Here is a 25,617-nt window from a genome sequence, read left to right as displayed (position 1 = left end):
AGTGGTTAAGGTATCTGTCTCTCAACTCGTGGATCATGGGTTTAAGCCCTAATAGGTGACGACCATGTTTCATCATATGACACCAGTACTGGTTGGCTCCAGGAAGCGGACTCGAAAATGATTAATATAAGTTGCAAGAACTTGTTTCGCAATCAAGCTTAAATTAATATGTTTAAACCAACATATTTTGGTTGTATCTCGGTAGTCCGACAGCCTAACCGGCTTACCTGGATTACTAACCAGTAATTACCAATTTCTTCGCATATGACCATATACTTTTCCAACACGACTTCTGAATCAGTAGTGATTAGACTTTATGTGCAAGATCAACTGTCAAGGAAAAATGATCATTCCAGTAACCCTTTATCAAGTAAAGACAACAATTTCTTATCCACATCTCAATTGGTTTTATACAAGGACTTTTTAACACTAAAAAATAACAACAAACAACAAGTAAAGTTTTTTAATGTTTTTATTTTACTTTATAATACTATAAAAATTCTCATATGTAAATGGAATGACGAGCTGGATGAAGGAGAGTGTATGTATCTAGCACATGCATTTTCTAGACATAAAATATCACATTAACAAAAATCTCATTGCATGTTTATCAACAACAATATATCATAAATAAATGCATTGATAAATAAATGTTTTTCATGAAACATTGAAAAAGAATGCAAATACAGCACAGATGGCCAACTTGTAATTGTAAACAGGTTTTAAAAAAGTTAACAGTAACTATAAGCTACTCTGATTTACAGTAGTAAGTAAAGTACCTGTTTTAATTGTAATTGGCCATCTTAAATTGTAAACAGGTAGTAGTTTTAATATTGGATGGCCAGATTTAAGAGTAAATAAGGAAATTGAAAACTACACATGTAGTAAATGACCATCATTAATTGTAAACAGGTTAACAGTAAGATATAAATATTACCATATAACTATATAATTAAATTGCCTGTTTTGATTGTAAATGACCATCTTTAATTGTAAACAGGTAGTTTTAAAAGTAGATGGCCAGGTCTAATGGTAAAAAATAAGTCTTAATTGTTTACAGGAAATATTTATTGAAAACGGCCAAATTTAATAGTAAATAACCAGGTTTCATTGTAAACAAGTGGGGTTTACTTTACAGTAAACAATAAGATCTAAATATGATGCTAGTAAATTGCTAACTTGAGTTGAAAATGGCCCATTTTAAATTGTAAAGAAAAGGGTTTTAAACTAAATGGGAATTGTAATGGTAAACAATCACCTATAACTGTAAACAAACAGGACATTTCAATTGAAAATGACCACATTAAATAATAAATGGCTAAGTTTAATTGTAAACAGGAACCTTTAATAGTAAAAAATCAAGCTTTGATTAATAAAATAAATGAACTTAAGAATTTTTTTTTAAATTAGATAAAACAAGAACGCTTAATAATATGCCATCTTCTTAAGAAAAAAAATAGTTTAATTTTTAAAATAAACATCAGGCCAGTATTAATTAAAAAGATAATATTTAATTTCTTTTAATCAACCATTTATCAACTAATTATTTGTAATTTGTTTACTTATGTAACGTTTTTACAGTTAGATAATCTAATCTTTGGTAGCTGCTATATTGTGCATCCATTATGTAATGTAAATAAATTTCAATATTTTTCAATTAATTTTTAATAGAGGCCTAAGGGCATCTATTAAAATTTTCTATTGTAAACATTCACTTTTTTTGTTTGAATGTGTTCAAACATTTTATCAGTATCTGTTAGAGCATCATTAAACAAAAAACAAACATGTTACTCTTAACTTAAAAACAGAAACACATCTGTTAGCTTATGTAATAATATACATTGCTTACTTTTCCCCAATTCAATGATATTCACCATCTGTTAGTATAATATTTATATTTTATTTCAGTAACATTTAAAACTTGTTTATTGGGAAAATATATAAGTAAAAGATAGTAAACCTTCAATAAAACCCCCCGAAATCACTCCTGGCCAAAAAATTGCACTGGGCTGACTACGAACACAATAATAAATTAGTATGCAAGAATATTTACAAGAATGAATAAATGAATGAATGTGTACATGGCAGATTTAGTATCACCATAGTGTGAAATTACTGAAACTTCAAACATATATACCAGGCCTTTATATTTCCAATTTTAGGAAAACAATAAACACTGATAAAAATTTGGAAAAAATGTGTACATACATGTAATTATGTTGGTAATTTAAAAATAATGGATACTTCACATATAATGCAAAAAGAAAACAACCTTAATTGCTGTTCCAAAATTTATCACTTTTTCTGTATATCTCAAAAGTTAAAAGAAATTTGTTTTGTGGCTGTATAAAAGGCAACCTATTGGTGAATTTTCTCTTTTATGTTTTAGAAAAAAACAACAACATACTTTTGGTCTAGAAAATGCCTCTTTTATGTTGCAGCTAACTTTCTAGGAAGCAAAAGTTGTCAACAAAACTGTATGTTCAACTATTTTTAATAACAGATTTAAAAAGTTGGAGAAAAAGGCATTAATTTATCAAAATGACAGAGTTATAAACTCTTGAGACTGGTAGTCGGGCTAAAAATGAGCCCTGCTAATACAGTGATGTCCAAAAGTTTCACACAAAGTTGATAATGTATTAAACATATGACAATATATCTGTTAAAAGATATAACTGAATTTTTATACTGTTAACCGTCAAATGATATAAACATTTCAAAATATTGGCAGTTTCATGTCCCTAAAGCAATGCCTGGCAGTGGAATAAAAGCAGAAACTTGATTTTTGACCATTCCTTATAGATTATTATATTGTACATTTATTGTGTTAACATGGTTAATTTTTCAAAAAAATGTGGTTATTGTTAGGTCATGGGTCATTACTTGTGAACTTTCCAGGTTTTACTGGGGGAGAAATATCTCTGGAGCGCCTTCATGCATTATTTCAGAAAACATGCTGGTACCTTCCGTGATCTAGCTGGATAGGTTCCTCACATGAAAGAAACCAAAGTGCCTTGCAAGGTTCGAACCCACAATGGTGATAAGCAAATGGTATGAAATCAGGGAACTTAAAAGTGACATAATGCCCATCCAAGTGTACATGATCAGTAAGCAGTTAAAAAATAAAAAATAACTTGACATTTTGCCATATTAGTGTGTTCAGTTTATTATATATTACTATGAATAAGTAACCAATAATCCAGGTGACCAACAGAATTTTCTTTAAATATCATTCAAAATGTATTGGTAATGCTCAGTTCTTAAAAAGATTTGGACAGTCTTTTTGTAATTAAGGTAGTTTTGATTTAATATTATATTATACACATTCTTCATTATCAGTTATTGATCAATCACCATTTTAATAGCCAATCTTTAAAAGATTTCATAACTTATTCAACTGGACAGCAGAAAATGAGGATATAATGTAACTTAAACAACTCAGCAAGAGAGGCCCCGAACAATACAACCAATGATGTATGAATAATACAAGTATGGAATGCTTCCAACAGGGTTGTGAATACACAATGGTAGATGTAGTAACACTATTTTCTATAGCAATAAATGGCAAGGTCTTTGATAAAACAAAATACGAGGCAAAAAAACAACATTATAATGGTTCAAGAAGTTGAAGTCTTCCTGTAACATCATTAATGGATATTTGATTGCAGGTAAACTTTCTATAGGTTTAAACTTGACTAAAACCATCACAAATTCGACATCACTAAAAGGTATGCTGTTTTTACAGAATGCAATAAACTTAACAATATAATTCTAACTCAGAAATAAAAATTGTCAATATGCCCAAAGCCACACACTGCTATATGAGTAAACAAATTTTCAAAAGATCAAAGCTAATAAATATATAGAGTTTAAAAATAGTTTTTAATGCAAAATTATAGAGATTGAATATTCAATTTTCATATTAGAATTCTACTCCATATCTAATGTATTAAGAGTTGTTCTTGTATATTTTCCTACATAATAGGTAATTACTATGAAATAAGTACCTTAGGCTTGTTTAAATCACTATATTTGTAATTTTGACAACATTTTTACATGTTTCTAAATATTACGCTTGTATCTGGAGATGTCCTTTAAATTCCTTTTGTTTCAGTATGACTAACACCTTTTTCTGATCTCTCCCACAATCTTGTAAGTGTATGGATTCATTTAAGGATAAATGAATAAAATTTGCCCTATTTTAATATGTTAATTAACAGAACTTGGAATAGGTTTTCAAACAAACAAGATTTTAACTCTCCGACCAAAGTGACTTTTCTTTGCTGTTTCTTTGGCTTCGAGCAGATTACTTCTCAATAGTAAAAGTATAATTTCGCTTTATGTTTCGCCTCAGACGGCAGTGGCCTGCCCTTGCTGTATGGCAGCTAACAGATTACTTCTCATGCGTACATATAATCTCCCCTTAGTCCATGGATTCTGAAGGTTTAAAGGTTGATAATCGTCTCTTAGAATTCTCTCCCGTGCACCTATCACAGCTACCAAACAAAATTCCGTGAATTTCTCCTCTTCGTAAACTGGTCCAGATTTTCCCTTGTTAATCACTGCTTGGTTCAAATTTAACACAACCAAGTTAATAACCTCTCTTGCCGTAGTTCGTGGCGTCACATGCAATTTCACACTCGTTCCTTTCGCTAACCCAGTGTCATAAGCTGCGTATACCCGTAAAATCCCTGAATTATCGTTATGACTAGGTGTTTCCGACTTCGTCTCTTTGTGACTCTTTTGTGACTCATCATCGTTTGGATCGTAAAACTTTGCGATTTTAACATGGTCTTTTCCGACACTGATTTCATTTGAATTACATGAACTCGAATAACCTTCATAATTGTTGTTATCACGTATTTTACCTTTGCGTTCAAGGTCATTGGATAAAGAATTATCCGCACTTGCAGAATATAAAGTTTGAACTGGAATGCATCCTACGAAAGTTCGAGATCGCGCATGAGTGATTATGTCCATGATCCAGCGCATGCCTTTCCATGCTTTATCAAGATCATTTTGTAAATTTAACAGTCTTTTTACACGATCTTTTGCTGTATTTAATTCCTCTTTTGAAAATGCCTGCAAGAAAAAGAAAATTTCATTATTATTTTTTTTACCTTTTACAACTTTTTAATTGAAAAATTTGAATTTGCTTTCACAGTTTTGTATTTGTGCTTTTTACATCATGTTTGTGCAGATTTATCTTTTTTCATCAATATTATTACTTATATAAATCTTTACATTTGAAGCATATGAAGTGAAAACTGCCTTAGTTGATAATGCAATTGTCAGTTATATAAGGTAGACTACTCATACTATCCTAATTATTTTAGTAAGAAAGAGTTACCTCTCTTTGCATTTGTTGCGCCAGAATGGTGTCCATCTCGAGAATGGATGAAAGACGAGAGTAACGACTGATGAACTGTGGCTGGTATGTAGACATATGAACTGAAAATAGATAGAAAATAATTGAACTGAAAATAGAATGTATAACAATTGAACTAAAAATATGGCAAATATATAGCTCTGAAGAAAATTTGAACACTGAATTTCTGTAAGTTTAATTCCATAAAAGCTGATAAACATAAACCAAAATAATTTCCTTATTTTCTGAACAGCTTGTCAAAAGTTTTAACTTAAGTAATCAAGCAATAGTATTTCTTTTTAATTTAAGTCTGAGTTTTAGTCTCAAAACAAGTTCTAAACTTTCTTAGATCTCCAATCCATATCATCTCTGGTACAGGTGAACCAAAACAAAAGCAATTAATTTCTCAAATTCACTTGAAATAATACAATATCTTTGTCATGAATTACAACCCACAATGCTGAGTAGCAAGTCACATGTGTATGCGAGAAGATTTTCCATAAAAAAAATAAAATTTTTCCCCATAAATTCAAAATAAAACTAATCACTGGAGGAATTATTTACTTTTTTCTGCAGCTTTAAGATATGATACAAAAGACTGTATCCTTTTCAACTTACTCATTTCAAAAACTTGCACAGGTAGTAAGGTGAAATCATCTCGCTCTACAATTTCGTCATTTTGACCCGGTACAATACATAGATCGTCAGCCGGTGGCAACATGAGGAGAAACGAGACCTGCGGACTTAGCTCAATAACCTCAACATCGTAAAGACGATATGATAATGACATCTCCTCCGATATACCTAAAAATGAAATATAGAGATTTTAATAATACTTTAATAGACGTTATTCGCAAATTTGGGTTTTTCCCAACCTATCCGTAGGAACAAACAAACTTTTACCATTACAGCTTCATGGACCACTACAGCCACAACAGATTAGTCAACCTGTTTCACTTATCTTGGAAGCTGTAACAGTTACTGTAAATGTTTGTACCTACAGATTAGCTGAGAAATACCCAAATATTCTTAATTCCGGAGTTAGTCTATTGCCCTTTGAATGCCAGAAGTTAATCCTATGGTACAGGTATACATTCAGACCATCCTTCTGGACCGACTTTTTACGGTCAATTCATAGTTAGCATTACAATATCAAAATTGTTACGAGAAGGACCGACTTTCAGACTGTCACTTACATAGTATCAGGCTTAAATTTACCAAAACAAGAGCCATGTCAACATGGCCATCCCCCGCCGAATGTGTTTGCTCATTGGAAGAATGTATATATAGAAGAACAGAATAATTCTATTTTTAGAGGTCTTTTGGTAATGAAAACTGATGGCTATAGTGATTACAGATTTGAAACCTATGTGAATACTGATGGCTGAAAATAACAAAGGGCAATAACTGAAAAATAATGCAGGGTAGGTTATCATTCTTGTGTGCTGCATCCCTCCTCAGTAAAATCTATTCACCTATGAAGTTTCAAGTTGATACCTCTAATACTCTTAGAGAAAAAAATTGAATTGAAAAATTAAGTATGAAAAATAACAAAGGGCAATAACTCAAAAATTATAAAAGGTAGAGTTATCATTCTTGTGCAGTGCACACCTCCTGAGTGAGATCTATGCACCTATGAAGTTTCATTTTGATATCTCAAAGGCTTTTTGAGTTATGCTCTGGACAAAAATTAATTTTGAAAAATAACAAAGGGCAATAACTCAAAAATAATGCAGGGTAGAGTTATCATTCTTAAGCACTGCACTCCTCCTCAATGAGATCCATCCACCTTTAAAGTTTCAAGTTGATACCTCAAATACTTTTTGAGATAAGCTCTGGACAAAATAGCATGAAAAAAAACAAAGGGCAATAACTCAAAAATTGTATAGGGAAGAGTTATCATTCTTGCGCACAACATTCCTCCTCAATAAGATCTATCCACCTATGACATTTCATGTTGATATCTTAAACACTTTTTGAGTTATGCTTCACTCAGGTGAAAAATTAGGTATGAAAAATAACAAAGGGCAATAACTCAAAAATTATGAAAGGTAGAGTTATCATTCATGTGCACTGCACACCTCCTGAGTGTGATCTATGCACCTATGAAGTTTCATGTTAATATCTCATAGGCTTTTGGAGTTATGCTCTGGACAAAAATCAATTTTGAAAAATAACAAAGGGCAATAACTCAAAAATCATGCAAGGTAGAGTTATCATTCTTGTGCACTGCACTCCTCCTCAATGAGGTCTATCCACCTATGAAGTTTCAAGTTGATAACTCAAATACTTTTAGAGATATGCTCCGGACAAAAATGTCGGACGGAAGGACGGACGGACGGAAGGACGGAAGGTCGGACGGACGGACGGACGGACGGACGGAGACTATTTCTATATCCTCCGCCGAAAATTTTCGGCGGGGGATAAAAAGTAATAAAGAGCATTATATTTTGAAAGAAGTAGTAGATGAAAAAGTAATCATTTTAACCAAAAAAAAACACTGTTCAGTACCTAACATCTTGAACAGTTTTTCCGATGCTTTTGAAAGACAAGTGTGGAACGTCTGCTGGTTGGTTGACATGGCCGAGCTTTTCTGAACATCCGGTGATAAGGACTTCAACCATTTCCACTCCTCTCTGAAAAATATACATTTCAAGTTCTTATACATGTACAACACATTTTTTAATTCAAGATAATGCCACTGATGTTTTTAAGAATTTATCCTTTAAAAAATTAATGCAAAAATCATTGAAACGGAAGCTGATGTCTTTATCCTCTCTTACATTTAGATTGTTTTAGGTAACAAGCTGTCAAATAATTGCTAGTAAATTGGTTTAGATTTAGTTGAGTTCAGCGTGATCAAGATCATACTTGCTTACGAAGGAAAGGTTTCTTTACCCTTGAAGGGAAATTTAATCTTGTGGTCATCACAAACACGTTTCCTCATTTACATTCAAAAATTGTAAAAATATTGCAGCATATGTGCAATAGAACCTACACAGAAATGTTAGAACAGTCCCGCACTTTTACATTTGGAAGAACATTTGGCGCAGCCTGTGTCACTAAAACACGTATCAGATCCACTGATGCATGAAGTTTTAAATATCCTAAATAAAGTCCAGGGCGTAATGGTACAGAACTCGTCTGGTGATACACTGTCATCTCCTGAAATAATAACAGCTTCATATTTTAAATATGCAAGACATGGAGCCAGGGCGGATCAGGGCAAGAAGAAGAATTACTTTAATATCACTATGCAAAACCGATTTCTTTGCTGTATTAGAAAATAAATCAATATTTTATAGTTGACAAACACAACAACATGCTGCTGATATCTAAAATTCATCTATTTTTGTCAGAATATTGCAAATATTATAAATAAATATAAATATTCAAACAAAAAGGCCCAAATAATTTTTTTTACAAAAACAACAAGGAAATATACTTACATTGACAGAGGACACGATACATTCTTGTTCCTCCGAGAAGTCGCTCAAGTTCTGTGATTGTCTTCGCTGCAGTCGTGACAGTGGAACCCATTTTCCCGAATTAAACGAAACAACTTTTGGATCACGTATAAAGTTCACTGTAGCTAAAACTATACTTCCATTAGGATCTCGGAGGGGTTTGAAATAAAATTTTCCTAAATCGTGAGTACCCAAGGCGGTCTGAAAGATTGGATAAATAATTGAGTTAAATAAATCAGGACAAGGTGATTAGAACAACAGACAGTTCTGAAATTAATCAATTAAGGACTAAATCTATTTTCTATTTTAAGTTCTTCAATTTCTATATGCTTCTAAATTTATTGAAGCATTTCTCGTTATCTTTCCATGTTTAGATACTTAATCTCGAATGCTTCCATCTCACATTAGTATTATTTCTCTTAGATATTAAACTTTTGAATTAATGTTTAATGTTCCCAAGTAATGTTAAAGTGTAATTTCATTACAAATTAAGATAATTATTCACATTTATTACAAGGAGATGGCATGTCCTTAAGTGCAAGTAGGCTAGACAGGCAGCTCTACTTCACTTATGGCCAAGACTTCCTATATTTGCTTTTTAACCTCAAAAGAGCTCAAAGAAAAAGCTCTATATCTGCCTTTTTAACCTCTAAAAAGCTTGTAGAAAAAGCTCTATATCTGCCTTTTAAACCTCTAAAAAGCTTGAAGAAAAGCTCTATATTTGCTTTTTTAACCTGAAAGGAGCTTGATGCAAAAGCTCTATATTTGTTTTTTTCACCTGAAAGGAGCTTGAAGAAGCTCCATATGTGCTTTTTTAACCTGAAAGGAGCTTGATGAAAAAGCTCCATATTTGCTTTTTTAACCATTAAGAAGCTTGAATAAAAAGCGTGATATTTGTTTTTTTTAACCTCAGAAGAGTTTGAAGAAAAAGTTTCATATTTGCTTTTTAACCTTAAAAGAGCTAAAAGAAAAAGCTCTTTCTCTGCCTTAATTAACCTTTAAGAAGCTTGAAGAAAAAGCATGAAATTTGCTTATTGAAGAAAAAGCTTCTCAAAGAAGCTCAATAAAAAAAGCTCATTATTTGCTTTTTTAACCTCAAAGAAGCTGAAAGAAAAAACTCATTATTTGCTTTTTTAACCTCAAAGAAGCTCAAAAGAAAAAGCTGTAACATAATGTACCTGTAATACTGAAACAGCTTGTAAAAGCTTCCCTCTAAAATGAACTTTGCCCTCGGCTGTACTCCTCTCCATATCTTGTCTCAGAGATTTTACATCCTCCCATGTACATGCAACCTTAAAGTATAATTTCAAGTTCATTCATTTAGTTAACAAGTCATAGTTTCTTGCACAAACTGCATAATAACTCTTCAGTATAAACTTCAAAACTCTGGTCTGAAATTTTTATCTGTTTTAATGCATACTTAAAATATTAATTTTCAAAGATATTAAAATTTACAAGAAATGATAAGTATCAGTGACATTATTAAATACTTTGACAGTGACTAGTCTTTTTGATGAATTTTAATACTTTATTAAATGAATGTCCTTCCATAGACAATATCTAAAACATATTTTAAGACAGAAGTGCTCACCTTCATTAACCAGTAGAGATCAAGATACAATGATGGTCCGGCAAATGTCTCGTCCACCTCAACGATAGGAATTTGTTCTTCTGATGTCACTAACACTTTGTCATCATAACGAAAATAACAGGCTAAATATACACCCCTAAAATATAACAAATAACAGGCTAAATATACACCCCTAAAATATAACAAATAACAGGCTAAATATACACCCCTAAAATATAACAAATAACAGGCTAAATATACACCCCTAAAATATAACAAATAACAGGCTAAATATACACCCCTAAAATATAACAAATAACAGGCTAAATATACACCTCTAAAATATAACAAATAACAGGCTAAATATACACCCCTAAAATATAACAAATAACAGGCTAAATATACACCCCTAAAATATAACAAATAACAGGCTAAATATACACCCCTAAAATATAACAAATAACAGGCTAAATATACACCCCTAAAATATAACAAATAACAGGCTAAATATACACCCCTAAAATATAACAAATAACAGGCTAAATATACACCCCTAAAATATAACAAATAACAGGATAAATATACACCCCTAAAATATAACAAACATACTTTAATAATATAACACATTACTGAAAAGCAATAATGTACTTAAAACGCAACGTATTTTTAATGGTGATCATCATGTCTTTTGCATTACTATACAAACATTCTTTATTAATCTATTACTTATTTCTGATCATTCTTGAAAAAAAGACATCAAATCATTAAGACTCGTAGATTTACAAGAAAAAATTAATGTATGCAAAAGTATTATACAATTTTGAACAGAATCACAGATAAAACCCTTTACCAATTAATAACTACTTGAACTATACAAAACCAATTTAAAGTGTCATAAAAAAACATAAATACAATCTCATGTGTAAAATTACTGGAGAAAAGATGTAAATTAATATACCTTTTTAAACCTTTATGAAACTTTGGTGCTGATGAGAATAGATTTTTAAAGCCTTTTTTCTTGCGTACTGGTGATGTTGAACCTGGGGTATCTGAAAATCAAGTAAGAGAATAACTGTTAAAAAAAGATTTGAAATGAAACTTTGAAAACGTGCTTATGGTTTCCTTGAGAAATATTTAAAACAAATCACTCATAAATTTGAAAATTCATGACGATAGACAGTCAACTACAGTCAAACATGTATTAAGCGACCGGGCAAGGGAAACACCAAAAACGGTCGCTTAATGAAACGGTCTCTTAAGACAGTCAGCATGATATAAAAGTCAAAATTTATAAATGACATCTTTTTTATTCGATGGGATTGTTTTTCAACTTCATTTTTATATAAATGTTGAATAATAAGTACGCTCCGATAATCTAAACGGATGCAAATGTAAAAATAACGTTCTGATATTTATTGACAAAATCAGTTTTGATCCATTACGTACATGTTTGACATTTTTTTCCAGAATTTTTTAACTTCTCCGTTGTTTTTCCTTGTCTCCAACACGAAAACCCTATTAGTGAAGATGTTTTCTGTTGTGCATTTTTTCATTTGAAATAAACAAACTACATCTATTTGTTACGATTAATTTAATGGCTGATCAAGTTCAAGGTCAATTCAATGCAGTCTAAATGTCAACAAGCGAAGCGATAACACCATCTCAGTATGGGCGGAGCGTTGCATTGTTTATCCGATATTACTGGATAATACACGTCACGCGTATACTTAACTTCATTTGCATACGCTAAAACGGTATGGGAAATAGAGTTTTTCACACGTTTATTGTTGTGTTTTGATTGCTGACACTTGTGACATAACGAGGTGGCGTTCTCTAAAAACACAATTACTTGACAGGTAAAAGTGGTCGTTTAATGAAAAGATTGATGTCAATTAGGTGACTAATTAGCGGTCGCTGGTCGCGTTGAGCAAAAGTCGCTTAATACATTAAAGATATAGAGAGAAAATGATCGGGGGGAATTTAAAGTGGTCGTTTAAGACAAAAGTCGCTTAATACACGTGGTCGCATGGGCAAGTTAGACTGTATTCAGTCAGTACAGATTTTGAAATTTGAATATTTAACAAATAAAACATGGCCTTGAGGGCAATATGCAAGTTTACGGACTGGTTGGTCAGACTGAGGAAGGCATATGGCCCGAAGCGCATCTAAATCCTTTAATCCCTTTGTTTTTTGTTGTCATTTTTACTATTATTTGCTTTCAAATAATAATTTTACTTGTTCAGTGTGTGAAATATCTCAAACCCTAGTCGGATTTTGTTTTATTATTTTCAAGCAATGCATCAAAATCATGCTCTTCTTTTAAAGGGACTCCACTGAGGTTTTTTGACATGATGGGGCTGAAAATATTTTTCCAGATAAATGTACCATTTGATATAGGGTAAGACAACAAATCTTTAGATCATTCGCGCACTTCGTTTTTCCAGAATAATTATTCAAATATTAAAAAAATGACACAAAATGAAAAGCGTTTAAACGCTTTTCACTCAAATCGGGTTAAGAAAAGCATAAAAATACGATTTTCAATTCATTTCAAAGTATATTTCTTAACTATCTTTGCATATATTTCTTTTTAAAGTGCCTCAGCTCATTCATGTAAGAAATTTAAATATTTTGTTTTTAGGCTTTTAAACCTCAGTGGAGTCCCTTTAACATTTCATTTTTGTTAATAAAATTAAATACTAAATGTTACTAAGCAAAACACCCGGACTTTAAGAATTTCACAAACTGTATAAATAAAATTTATAATTAAATTAAAGACAAATCATGACTTTTGATCAACATGTAATAATTTAATGTGAAACACAACAATAAATTCAGTAAAAATAATCATTTAACAACAAAATAAAATCTCACTGACAAATTCTCTTACACTAATGATAACTAAAATTAAATTAAATTAAATTATACAGCTAATACAAAATGTATATATCGGACACATACAAAAAATCTTCATCCATTTCTTACATATTTATCACAAGTCTAGACTAGTCTAATACACTGAATATTGAAAGTTTAAAGCACAACTTGTTCACTTAATAATTAAAGTATTTATTGTAGGATTTTTGTCTAAATTTTCTGTAGTGTAAATCATCTAGTTATAATTATGAAACTGGATCTGGCATCCATGGAAGGAAAATGATGACTGTCCGTGAGCATGGGCATTGTTTTGTATTTGAAGTGAACTTTCGGCTCGCACATGGTTGATCTCATTCACAGGGCCGGCAGAAAGACGAGTTGGATGTGGCGCTACTGTGTCAGCTCCCACAAGCTCGGATCCAATCACAGCGCCTGCAGAGAGATGTTGCGGATGTGGCTTAGAAAACTGTCCTAGGTCAGTGTTTATCGTACTGGATGTTTGTTGGTTTTCAAAAGAAGTTATATCCTTCAGAATTGACTCAGTCTGCGACAGAGATAGTGACAAAACATCATCCAAGCCATCTTCAAACTCATGTACACTGGCAGATTCTGGTGCTAAACTACTGATTGTAGCAGACATTTCTTTTTTCTGAGTTACGGTTGTGTCACAAACATAACTTTTGACTGAGGCCTCATTTCTATGACCAGAAACTGTCATTATGTGCCTCGCTTCAAATCCTGCATGACTGAGAGCGGTTATAGCCGTTGCCCTGATACAATGGTTGGTGTATTCCTGGGAAAGAGCGGCCCCAACAGATAGTTCCTTCATACGTGTACCTAACTTGTTTTTCCCAAGTGGGCGATTTTCATACCAGATCGAGTCTGAGTCAAAGAAGGACTCTCTTGGTGTCTGGAACAGAGCTTTGCATTTAGGATTCAGTTTTGACAAATATTTCTCAAAGCTTTTTACTGGACACATTCTTCCACCCGTTTCATACATTCTCACATTTTTATCTTGAATTTCACTATGCTTAATGCCTTGGTGGTTTTTGGATACTTCTGAATCCACCTGACAGACATACCGCTTGCCTAAGGCATCTGTTCTGATATTAAACATGGATGGTTTCAGCTCACGTTGGTTTTCACGCCCTCTCCTACAAAAGTACAGACATAATTCAAACCATACTTTGTTTAAAAGCCCATACGGTGTGGTAGTGTCAAGCATCCTGGAACTGTATAAACGCTCTAAATCTGCTTTCTCGATGGACACTTTGTGATCAACAGTTCCTTTACCTGTTTTGCAGGTATCTTTACACATACAAACAAACATGTCGTTGGCTTCTTTAAAGTCCACATCTCGAGTTATGTCGATGTTGTTAGATTGACACAAGTACCTGAAAATAAAAAAAAATATATAAGTATAGCTAGCCTTATTTATAAAATAAACAAGATCTGAAAACACAATCAAAATATTAAGATCTATTATCTTAGGGCCAAGACTGTAAAACTGCCAATTTCTTCAGTAATCTATATATAGCCAGGGCCAAAAAACCCTTCTGTGTAGGGGCCGAATATAGGCTGCTTCCCCAACCAAAATAGCCTCTTTATTTCCCCAGTTTGGTCCTCAAAATTCCCCAGTCTTTTGAAATTTCCCATAGAATTTAGAACAAAACTAAATGTTGGTGTTGAATTAAGGTCTTTTACTGCCTTATTAGTATTTCCCAGTGCTTTTTGCTTTTCTATTTTGAAGAACTTGTTAAAAGTTTGTGTTAAATTTCAGACCCCTTTTCCCAAAGTAAGCCAAAATCACGCATATTTTCCCCAAGAAAAAGGCTGAGGCCCCTTCCCCAAAAATGGTGTTTTGGCCCTGATAGCTAAACAAAATCCTTATGGGCCTATTGACAGCAGTCATGGGTGACAGGGACCCTACTAATATTTTTTTACCAAAAAAAAGTCCTGCATACAACATACTCAAAGCCATGTCATTTAAGTATATTGTCAGACTTTTCTGTCTAATCCTTAATTTTTAACCAAAATTATGGCAACAATGTGAGGGCAAAGTCTGCTTGTTTCGAAATGGTCTGGGGACGAAAAATAAAATATTGCAAAATTTTAAAATAGACATTAAAATATTTAACAGATAAAGAAAATGTAATAACCTGCATATTCCACTTCGTATTGCAATCAGGGATGTCCTCTTATATCGTTCTCCAGACGCATTTCGAACCTCGGCGTAGAACAAACGCAGTCGATTGTTCAGAACCCCGTTCGTGTAAGTTTCAAAGGAAGAATCGTGGCCTTTTTCAGCCAAATATGTCCTGAACAGCTTTACTGAATGTTTTGTTGCTGCTTTTGTGTTTTTCGAATCCTTAGATTCACTGAGTTTAACTAACTCGGTCTCAGATAATGATGCGAATCGGCTAGCCTTGGCCATTTTGACAGTTATCGTCTGTTTGTGTCGTCGTGAAATTTGCACTTCGTGAAAGTTACGTTTAAACGGTCTTCATAAGAATTATGGACCGGCCCCGGTCTGTATGCGGTTTATGGACAGGGTGACGTCATATTAAATATAGAAGGGCGTATGCAAATGAGGTATAATATTACCCAATATTCATTTTTTAATTTTATTTACATAGAACTTTCATAAATCAATGATGGTATTGTTTATATAGAACAGATTTTCACGTTACCTTTTATAGTTGGGGCGTCGGCTGGCCGTAATGTTTTAACTTGCGTAAATAATTCTTCTAAAATTTTCAATTTTCCATGCCATCGTGGCTGCATCTTGTCTACATCCCGCCAACCTAAAGACAAAAAAATATACATAGCATACCTCATATTTCAAAACATTTACTTTCTTTTTCAGTTCACAGTTTATTCAAATTATTACAGAAATTTATCAAATGGAGAGTGATAAATTGAAATATAATTTGTCGTTTCTTGTACATCTTATTCAGATCATTTTGATTTTCATACAAAATCACATATCACATAAACATAATTTTTTCTTAAATCGGCAACTAAATATGCTGGATTCATGTATATTAACTAGAAAGTCATCCACATTATACATCACAAAATACCAAATAATGTTTACAATTAATCATATCTCATTAATCACTGGTTTGTATAAAATGAATATGGACAAAACTACTGTCATTTTTTACAAAGCTTCTTCACACTAAAAATTCAATACATAAAGCCGAATTCAAACCTACAACACTTAAAGGCACATAAGTTGCATTCAGTCTTCAGAAAAAATCTCAAACTTACTCGATGGTATGGCATAAAGTGGATTCGAAGAAGCAGGACCACTAAACCCTTTCATATTCATTGCTGATACTCTAACATAATAAGGTGTTCCTTTCTTTAGATGTTTAATTTCCACCTCCAGGTACCTCACATCGTCAAGAATTATGTCCCCTTCTACACGAGCAAAACTGTCATCCTTACTCCATTCAACTGTAAAAAAATTATTTCAAGATTACAGTCACTTTTAATAACATGAATTATTTTCAATATCTCAGTGTATAATTGAGCCGCGTCACGACAAAACCAACATAGTGCGTTTGCAACCAGCATGGATCCAGACCAGCCTGCGCATCCCATAGTCTGATCAGGCTGGTCTGGAACCATGCTGGTCGCAAACCCATTATGTTGATTTTGTCGTCACGCGGCTCATATCTTTTGTTTCTTACTCTATTCAAGTGTGTATGAATAATCTCTATCATAATAAATAACAACAAATTCTGTTTTTAGATAAATTAGGTCGTTACAAAAGATTTTTAATTATGACCGAGCTTTTTTTTTAAACAAGCCTTTATGAAAAACTCAAGTAGATCCATTAAATCTGATCAGATGACCTACGTTGCTTAAATCTTCAACAAACAATATTTCGTATAGAGTTACTGCAGTACTTTGATATTCTCTATCAAAACTTTAAGCACGTGACTCGTCCAGTTCTTTAATTTAAAAAAAAAATGAAGTTGTTCAAGCAGCATCCCTCCAGAAAAATGTTAATTTGTACTAAAAAAACTTAAAATTTAAGAAAAAATTGTTTCTAAAAGTAAAATTATTGCCAAGAGTACAAAACTTATTTTATCAGAAATTCCTAAGACAACCAAATATATATCTATACAGAAATTTCTATTCCTTCGTTAGTATTGGGGCACAATTACGGTGATAATACATGTAATAGTAAATATTGTCATATTTAATTTTCACATGTATTGTGAATACATTAACATTTTTTAACTTTATGAATATATCATTGTAAAATTTCATTTCTTGAAAATTATTTTACTCATAAGAAGGCGAGCTGCTTTAAAATTGAGCAGCAACCAATCACAAACTAGAATCTGCATAGATATTTTTTTTTAGTCAGGCAAATTGAAAATGTGCAAAATTATGAAGAATCTGCAGAGTTGTGAAGACTGAACTGGCTCTCTACTGGTTGCATACTCAAGTAAATATTGTTAATATTCCCCTTACCTTTATATTTAGTAACAACAGCTCCGTTTCTATTCAACGGCTCCCCAAACTTTACAAGCAGAGATGTACTACTGGATATATTTAGTGTAACATTTGTAGGTGGGTCCGGACACCCTAAAATTACATATACAAAATTACATTATAATGCTTTTTAAAACATAGAATCTAGTCTACTTTGTGCAAAAGTTTTTACAGAAATATATACAAATTACGTAATGTAAATCACTAGAACTTACTATACAGCTGGTAGTGTTATTGTGAAGGTATATGAGGTATTGTTATTCATTTCATTTATCTTCACAATCATATCACCTATTTATAGTTATCTATATATCGTAATTTATGTTTCATTTTTCAAATTTCCTGACATTTTTTCACCATTTTTACGAGTCACATTAGACAAACATGGTATATCTTATATATTAACAATCTTTTTATTTTATTTTACATTAAGTAGCACCAATCAAGGGTGATTTAACAACTTGGTTACATAATTATATTTTTAGGTTTACATAAAGTAGTTAACTTTACTTATGAAAATTATTGATCAATAAGTGAAACTTCATGAATATTGTAGCCAAAATGCTACTATACAAGAAAATAACCACATAAAATGGTTAAAATAAAAAATCAGCTGGAAATGGTTTACCATAACTATACAGTATATATAACTTAAATCCAACACAGGAAATGAATTGATTCATAAATATTAAAATTATTAATTTACTTACGGGCATGGTCATATCCAGCTTTCATTCGTTTTAAAAGACGGTGACGAAACTCCCAGTGGCTAAGTTGACGCTCATTTTCCTGATTAAAAATAATAAATTTAAATAAATAAAATTTAACAAATTTATTTTTTTACGTCTAGAATATGTGCAGTTTTTGTAATTAATTAACTTTCATATTTAAGAAACAGTGTCCCACTACTCTGTTCAAAGCTGTTAACATGACCATAAACGTCACATTAACGATTTAAAATTTCACGCTCGGTTTCCTTAATTATACATCAATTAAGTTTTACGCCAATCTCATTAACATTTGACCTTTGATCCCATATGCAAAGTTGACAAGGCTGTACGTTTGATATTAATGTATTTTAATGAAATCTATAGGTACATGTAGCTAATTTATCTATATTCAGTTTGCTATTATTTTTTCTTAATTCATGCGCATAAATCAATAACCCATTCAAGATTTTTCTTTTGAAGTTTCAATTAACAACACACTAATTGCTGTGTATATGCAGTTTAAAACACCCCCTCTATTTATTTTAACAATATTGTATGTAAATTAGTGATTTAAATCCAAAATAAACACTGTAATTATGCAGCTATGTTATTTATAAAATTTATATCTAGAAGGAGCTACCCTCCAGATCTGTCCAAATTTCCTTTATGAATATTAAAAAATTGTTCGAAGTAAAAAATGCTGTCAAAATATACAAGTAATGTGATTACACCTAGCCTAGGGCTCTTCCAATCTGTAAAATTTATTTACAACTTGTCAATATACGTTGGAACAGGTCTTTCTCAGGTAAAGGGATATATAATATGGTGATGAAAGTAGTATAATTCTGTTAAAAATTGCATAATCGTTGATATATTTAATATAAGTTTGATTCATAAAACAAAAACCCAAAAACATTTTTTTATCTTCATTTCATTTCTTGAAATTACCTTTTGTTGGTTTGAGGACATTGCAGTATTTCCTGACGAACCATTTAAAACAGCTGCAGTCAGGTCAACCACTCGTCTCTCAGCCTCCGATACCAGAACATCCAATCTTGCTGATCGACCTTCACCTTTTTGGACTGAAAATTATATACAATGTACAAATTGAATAATTATTAAAGATATAAACCAATCAAAAAGAAAAAGAACGGACTCAAAAAGACATGTAAAAAAATTAAACACATCAAAACATGACTTGCTGATGAAATTAAGTTTTAATTCTCTAGCACAAATTGTAAATTAATTTTCACTTTGCAGGAAACATTAACAACAACCTTGCTGAAACTGAAATTGTATAGTATACATCCTTTGCAAAGTCAGACTTACATGCACTAAGCAATGAGTGTAAGGTTTCTTGCTCAAGGAAACCATAGCAAGTTAGCTCCTTATCAGGAATGTATTCAAGTTCTCAAGGCATGTGATTTAAAGTCAGCAACTCTAGCTATCAAGATAAGATTAAAATTTTGATAATGTCTAATAAAGATGTTACAATCACAAAGATACATACATAAAGGACTCTCCCTCGCTCCATGGGTCAGTAACATTTTTGCCATAGGAATATTGTTGGTCATCACAGCAACATCAAGTGGTGTTAAAAATTCACTATTCACACTTGAAAAATAAACAACAGCAAAACATTACTAAGAGATGATAACATTTGAACTAGCAAAGGAAGTTTATATTTTTTTAAATATTTGTCAAAAATTGTTATTTTGCTCAGAACTTTACCTAAATCTGAACAAAAATGAAACAAAAACTGGCACTGAATGACAACTATAATATTACTGTGGTGATTTTAAGAACAATATGGCTGCAAATACATGTTTATCTTGACTATGAAACAAAAGATTGAAGTTTCAAATAATCTTTTATCAACAACAACAAAATCAAATAATCAGCGTAATTATCGTCAACATATGTTGTCCTCATCATTATCAAAGTCATCATCATCATCATCATAACATCACTACAATAATCATTGCCACAAGTTTTAATCATCATAGGTTTGTTTCCTGTATCATCATCATTAATATCATTGTCTATCTTTGTTATCATCATTCATTCATCATCATCAGCAGCAGCAGCATCAATCATCGTTTGCATAGCCAGAGGCACAAAATATCTTACCTATTTATATCAATGCCATTGGTTTCAAGAATGTCTTTGACAGCATCTAAATCTTGATGTTCTACAGCGTCAAATAAAGCTGAAAATACAGAAACAAATATGTTATAATAACCATTGTTTTTGTTATACATGACATATAGTAAATGCAGTCCATGTGGAAAAATGTCCCTGATACACCTTGCCAAACAACGACACAACAAAAGACCTTAATTGTCAGGTCAAAGTGGAAAACAAAGACATCACAATTCTACTTTGTCTCCATGTCAAATATGACCAAAAAAAAATCATTATTTTGCATTGCTTTAGTCATAGAAAGAGTCAAGAAAACAAAACACCCACAAAAATAAAAAAAACACACATAAAAGAATAGGTAAATAACTAACATAAGGAAAATATGTTTTTCTTATTAGTATTTGATGATCATCTGGTATTTTGATGAGCGTCCTATGTTCATATTTGATAGTCAGCGTCATACAACATATGAGCCACGTCATGACAAAACCAATATAATGGGTTTGCGACCAGCATGGATCCAGACCAGCCTGCCCATCCGCGCAGTCTGATCAGGATCCATGCTGTTCGCTATCTGAGTTTCTCTACTTGTAATAGAGTCGGTAAGCGAACAGCATGGATCCTGATCAGACTGCGCGGATGCGCAGGCTGGTCTGGATCCATGCTGGTCACAAACCCGTTATGTTGGTTTTGTCATGACATGGCTCATATGGGTAAAGTTTCAAAGATAGAATGCTATAAACATATGACATGTATTACCGAGATAGTGATTATATACATGAATGCATGTGAGTATAAAATACTTAACCGACAGCTGATCAATCTTACTATAATTGAATGTATGACCAATCGATCTTGGCCCATCTGATCTCTGAACCATGATAATTATAGTAAATGATAAACCATGTGACAGATAGCGATTATTTTGTTAATTAAATCACGACCCATTCTTTTTTTAACCGCAACCTGGATTAAAAAAGTATCACCTTCACTGAATTCCCAACCAGTCTATTTTCAACAGAATTTATCTTGTTGACTGAATAACAACCATCCAATTTTTTAACAGAATTTATCTTGTTGACTGAATAACTGACTAATATATTTCATACAGAATTTATCCTGTAACCTGAATAACTGACCATTTAATTTCCTACAGAATTTATTTTGTTGACTGAATAACTGACCATTTAATTTTCCTACCAAATTTATCTTGTTGACTAAATAACTGACCATTTAATTTTCCTACAAAATTTATCTTGTTGGCTGAATTACCAACCATTTAATTTCCTACAAAATTTATCTTGTTGACTGAACAACTGACCATTTAATTTCCTACCAAATTTATCTTGTTGACTAAATAACTGACCATTTAATTTCCTACAAAATTTATCTTGTTGACTGAAAAACCGACCATTTAATTTCCTACGAAATTTATCTTGTTGACTGAACAACTGACCATTTAATTTCCTACGAAATTTATTTTTTTGACTGAATACCTGATCATTTAATTTCCTACCAAATTTATCTATTACCACTTCATAATATGACATAATGACAAACAAAAATATATATATTATACGACATGATTTGTAACATTAATTTTCTTTCGATAATCTTGACATATATGATATAATATATACCTGGCTGCTTAAAATTTATGAATAAGACTTTTATTCTACCTCAAATAAAGGACTTAAATGTGCAGTATTATAAATTCTTTATAAAAACTTATGACAGGTTATATGACCATATATAAATCCATGTTTGCTAGTATATCTATCCACTATTTGACATCAGGCTTACAAGCTTGAAACTGTTTATACTGGGCCATAAATATTTAAACTACTAAATAATCTAACCAACTCTTTTTTTTTAACATAAAAAAGAGTCAGAAATACTTAAAATCAAACTGACATTAACCTTATTGAACCATTAATTTAAAATTGATCAAATAAAGGAATTCAAAATTTTAAAAAAGTTAATTCTAAAAGAAAATTTACAAACTTACATGAACATCTCCACCATCTTAATAGTGCTGACATAATTTTATTCCGTTGGTCATTATCCAAATTAATTTTAAGAATTAACACATGATTTTATGTAAATTTTGTGGTTTCTAATTTTTTTTTTATCTCCCTACAATTAACGGTCAAATTTTTGAATTTCAATGTCATACTCCTTAACACAGGTACTGTGTAGTACTTTCTACTAGATGCAAAATTTTTCACTTATCTTGTAAAACACAATAAATTTGTCTATTTTTCCAATCTTATCAAAATATCGTAATCTTATAAATTTATCTTAAACAGTTTACTGCACAAACAAATCTTAGCTCCAGGTAGTTTGTTCTTTTTTTTATCTTAAATATCTTAAAACTTGGTTACTTGTTACAAAAACATGTCACAACCAGCGAAACAAGGGCCTATGTCCTCCATGACTCATTTATCTTTTTTATCGTAATACCCATAGATCCCCTTAACTCCCTACAGACACAAATACCATTAGGCTGATATTGATCTTTAAAAAAAATCCTCAAAAATGTAAAATGTTTAAACTAAATTACCCCACCCATATGTCTATAAATAGAAAATTTTGAAAAAGCCGCATGTTTGAATTCGATTGGGTATTGATTTTTGTACTAACTGACAGATTTAAGTGACTGTGTAAAATAAATTTGCAAACGGTAAATTGTAACAATACAGTACACTCGTAATAAACGACTCCGGCCCTAAGGGCTGAACGTGTAGTTACTTTAAAGATAATAATACAGTAATAGATTTTTATCAACATTTTTTGTCAGTATGATTAAACAGGGCCCTCGATCCTTACTTTAAATACAATGCTCAAAGTCAATTACGTTGGTAATTTAATGATAAATGAACTGTAAAAGTCATTCGATGTACACACTAAGTACCGTCATTTTTTTAATAAAACTGTTATCATCATGATTAAATTGTAAGATGTTTCGATAAACTTCAAAATTAAATAAACTGAATAAGATGTTAAACTTCTAACAAATTTATGAAAATTATGATATAAAACAACAAATTTTTTCAACATATTTAAAGATCTGTCTTTGTAATATTCACACTATAAAATGGAACAATTGTTTGTTAAATCTTAGATTTTAAAGCCAAATTCAACAAATTTTTAGTCCTAATCTTGGTGGTCAGTCTACCTAACCAGCTTTCCTTGATAACAAACCAGTAATTACCAATTTCTCTGCAAGTTACCAACTACTTATTCCTCACCATTTTCGAAATCAGCCATTAGATACAAATGACCGTTGGAACCTACTACAAAGATCTTAACAAACACTTCTCTTTTTGAAAATAAAGCTCAAATGATTTCAATATATAAGTCAAAAGACGTATCGCTCAAAAATAGTTTTAAACCTAAATACATCGGAACTTTTGGATACATTATTTCCTTGTACAAATTTTGGAAACGTTATTTCTTCGTATATAAATACATACCCAAAATGTCATACGTCCTGGCTTCTTTGGACATACGTTTACGGTCAACTTTCCCTGGAGACGAGCTGTCCGTATCTGTACTGCTTATAGACGTCCTTTTCTTTGGCGTAGCTACAAATTTAGAGAAAAAACTCTGTAAGCTGTTATGTCTTACTACCATTTTTAACTCCAATATACAACCTAGATCAAATGAGTCCATATTGTAACATTTTATTCCGTTTGCTACTTTTTAATCCATTTGTAACATATATATATATATTTTGTTTTCAAGATGATGTCAATAAGCCGTCATTTTGTAATACTAATAGTCCTAAGCCTTGAATGAAGAGGGAAGTTCAAAAAACTCCAAAATTTTTCCAATTGTAAATGTCAACTTTCTTAAATAATTTTTGAATAATATTAAAATGTATAAAGGAATATTGTGTTTTCTTAGCAATCAAATATAGCCTATAATTATAAATTTTCATTCCTTAGGTAAAATTCATATTAACTGGAATAAATTAATCCCAGACAGGATTTCTTTATTCATTTCTCTTTTTTTTTAAATTCATGAACATTTTAATCAATGCTAGCTTAACAACTCTAACTATATAAAATTTGAACTTTCACAAGAGAGGTTTGGTTACTTTTTTACCGTCCCCTCTAATACTACTGCAAACTTGTGCAGGAGGGCCAGAGATCATTGACAAAACAGCCTCTATCAATTTTATTCAAATGTCAAATCAGAAGAATTATGCATTTTAATGACATTATATCCATACAATTAAAATGTCAGATAGTATCTGTGAATCGGCAGACGCCTTCTTCTCTATCCTCTATCCTGCTTTTTTTCTGGACATGTCTCCATAAAAAGCCAGTTTATTTTAAGACATTATAGTTTAATTTTACTCTCATCATCATGATGTATTTGAAAATTCCTTTTCAATTAAAAATAATAAAAGTACGGTGCAACCTGTGTAGGGTGGCCATCTGCAGAGAAATAATCTCTTTTAATAAAAAGTATCACTGTTTCCCTATGCAATGCTCCATAACAACGTTGAACTACCAAGAGCAACATCTCTAGCAACTTCTCTCAACAAAGATTCTTGGTCTCCCAGAGGACAATGTTTCACCTAAGTGCAATAACTGGTGAACTCCTATTTAATTTGGAAGGACTTGTTACTGCACTAAGGTGACAAATGTCGCTTTCCAGAGATTGCACTGTAAAACGAATTTTAAATCTGGCATACTCATAACAATGACCTTTACCTTTTAATTAGTGACAATGAGTGACCTCTGACCTTCACCTTTCAATGAGTGACATTTAAATGACCTCTGACAATAGTTGTAATGAAATTATTCACTACAACTTATTAATATCTGTTTTAATAATGATAATTTAAGAATATGACAACCATGACCTAGTGAAACATGTGTGACCTTGACCTTACAAAAACGCCTGTTACTATGACCTTGTGAAAGACAGAAACATGCTCAATCAAGTTGAAATTGGTAT

General features: G+C 31.7%; 2 protein-coding genes across 5 annotated transcripts in view; both read right to left on the bottom strand.

Moving 5' to 3' along the window:
• Positions 1 to 454: 454 nt before the first annotated feature.
• LOC132747475 (ankyrin repeat and fibronectin type-III domain-containing protein 1-like) overlaps positions 455 to 25,617 on the bottom strand; it is a 68,415-nt gene continuing 43,252 nt past the window's right edge. For 3 of the 4 annotated variants that reach the window (XM_060736869.1, XM_060736871.1, XM_060736870.1), the window contains 17 exons: positions 24,123 to 24,233; positions 20,635 to 20,713; positions 20,015 to 20,118; positions 19,453 to 19,586; positions 18,505 to 18,583; positions 17,774 to 17,887; positions 16,556 to 16,744; positions 15,973 to 16,086; positions 11,364 to 11,454; positions 10,427 to 10,562; positions 10,014 to 10,127; positions 8,818 to 9,036; positions 8,367 to 8,533; positions 7,880 to 8,004; positions 5,987 to 6,172; positions 5,351 to 5,451; positions 455 to 5,082 (listed from right to left, as the gene is read on the bottom strand). In XM_060736869.1, coding sequence (XP_060592852.1) covers positions 4,351 to 5,082; positions 5,351 to 5,451; positions 5,987 to 6,172; positions 7,880 to 8,004; positions 8,367 to 8,533; positions 8,818 to 9,036; positions 10,014 to 10,127; positions 10,427 to 10,562; positions 11,364 to 11,454; positions 15,973 to 16,086; positions 16,556 to 16,744; positions 17,774 to 17,887; positions 18,505 to 18,583; positions 19,453 to 19,586; positions 20,015 to 20,118; positions 20,635 to 20,713; positions 24,123 to 24,233 — 2,795 coding nt within the window. In that variant the 3' untranslated portion in view covers positions 455 to 4,350. Of the gene's footprint in view, positions 5,083 to 5,350; positions 5,452 to 5,986; positions 6,173 to 7,879; positions 8,005 to 8,366; positions 8,534 to 8,817; positions 9,037 to 10,013; positions 10,128 to 10,426; positions 10,563 to 11,363; positions 11,455 to 15,972; positions 16,087 to 16,555; positions 16,745 to 17,773; positions 17,888 to 18,504; positions 18,584 to 19,452; positions 19,587 to 20,014; positions 20,119 to 20,634; positions 20,714 to 22,654; positions 23,079 to 24,122; positions 24,234 to 25,617 lie in introns of those variants that run through there. The other variant, XM_060736872.1, reaches the window with a different exon arrangement.
• Positions 12,818 to 15,878, bottom strand: LOC132747476 (uncharacterized). The gene is made up of 2 exons (XM_060736874.1): positions 15,442 to 15,878; positions 12,818 to 14,676 (listed from the first exon to the last, which is right to left on the bottom strand). Exons 1-2 carry the CDS (start codon positions 15,714 to 15,716, stop codon positions 13,518 to 13,520), a joined length of 1,434 nt encoding a protein of 477 aa, XP_060592857.1. The 5' UTR covers positions 15,717 to 15,878; the 3' UTR covers positions 12,818 to 13,517.

Source organism: Ruditapes philippinarum, unplaced genomic scaffold (assembly GCF_026571515.1).
Source record: "Ruditapes philippinarum isolate M1 unplaced genomic scaffold, ASM2657151v2 ctg4116_1_1_1_1, whole genome shotgun sequence".
Lineage (NCBI taxonomy): Eukaryota > Metazoa > Mollusca > Bivalvia > Venerida > Veneridae > Ruditapes > Ruditapes philippinarum.
The sequence above is the reverse complement of the archived record's forward strand: the minus strand, read 5'-3'. Positions and strand labels throughout refer to the sequence as shown.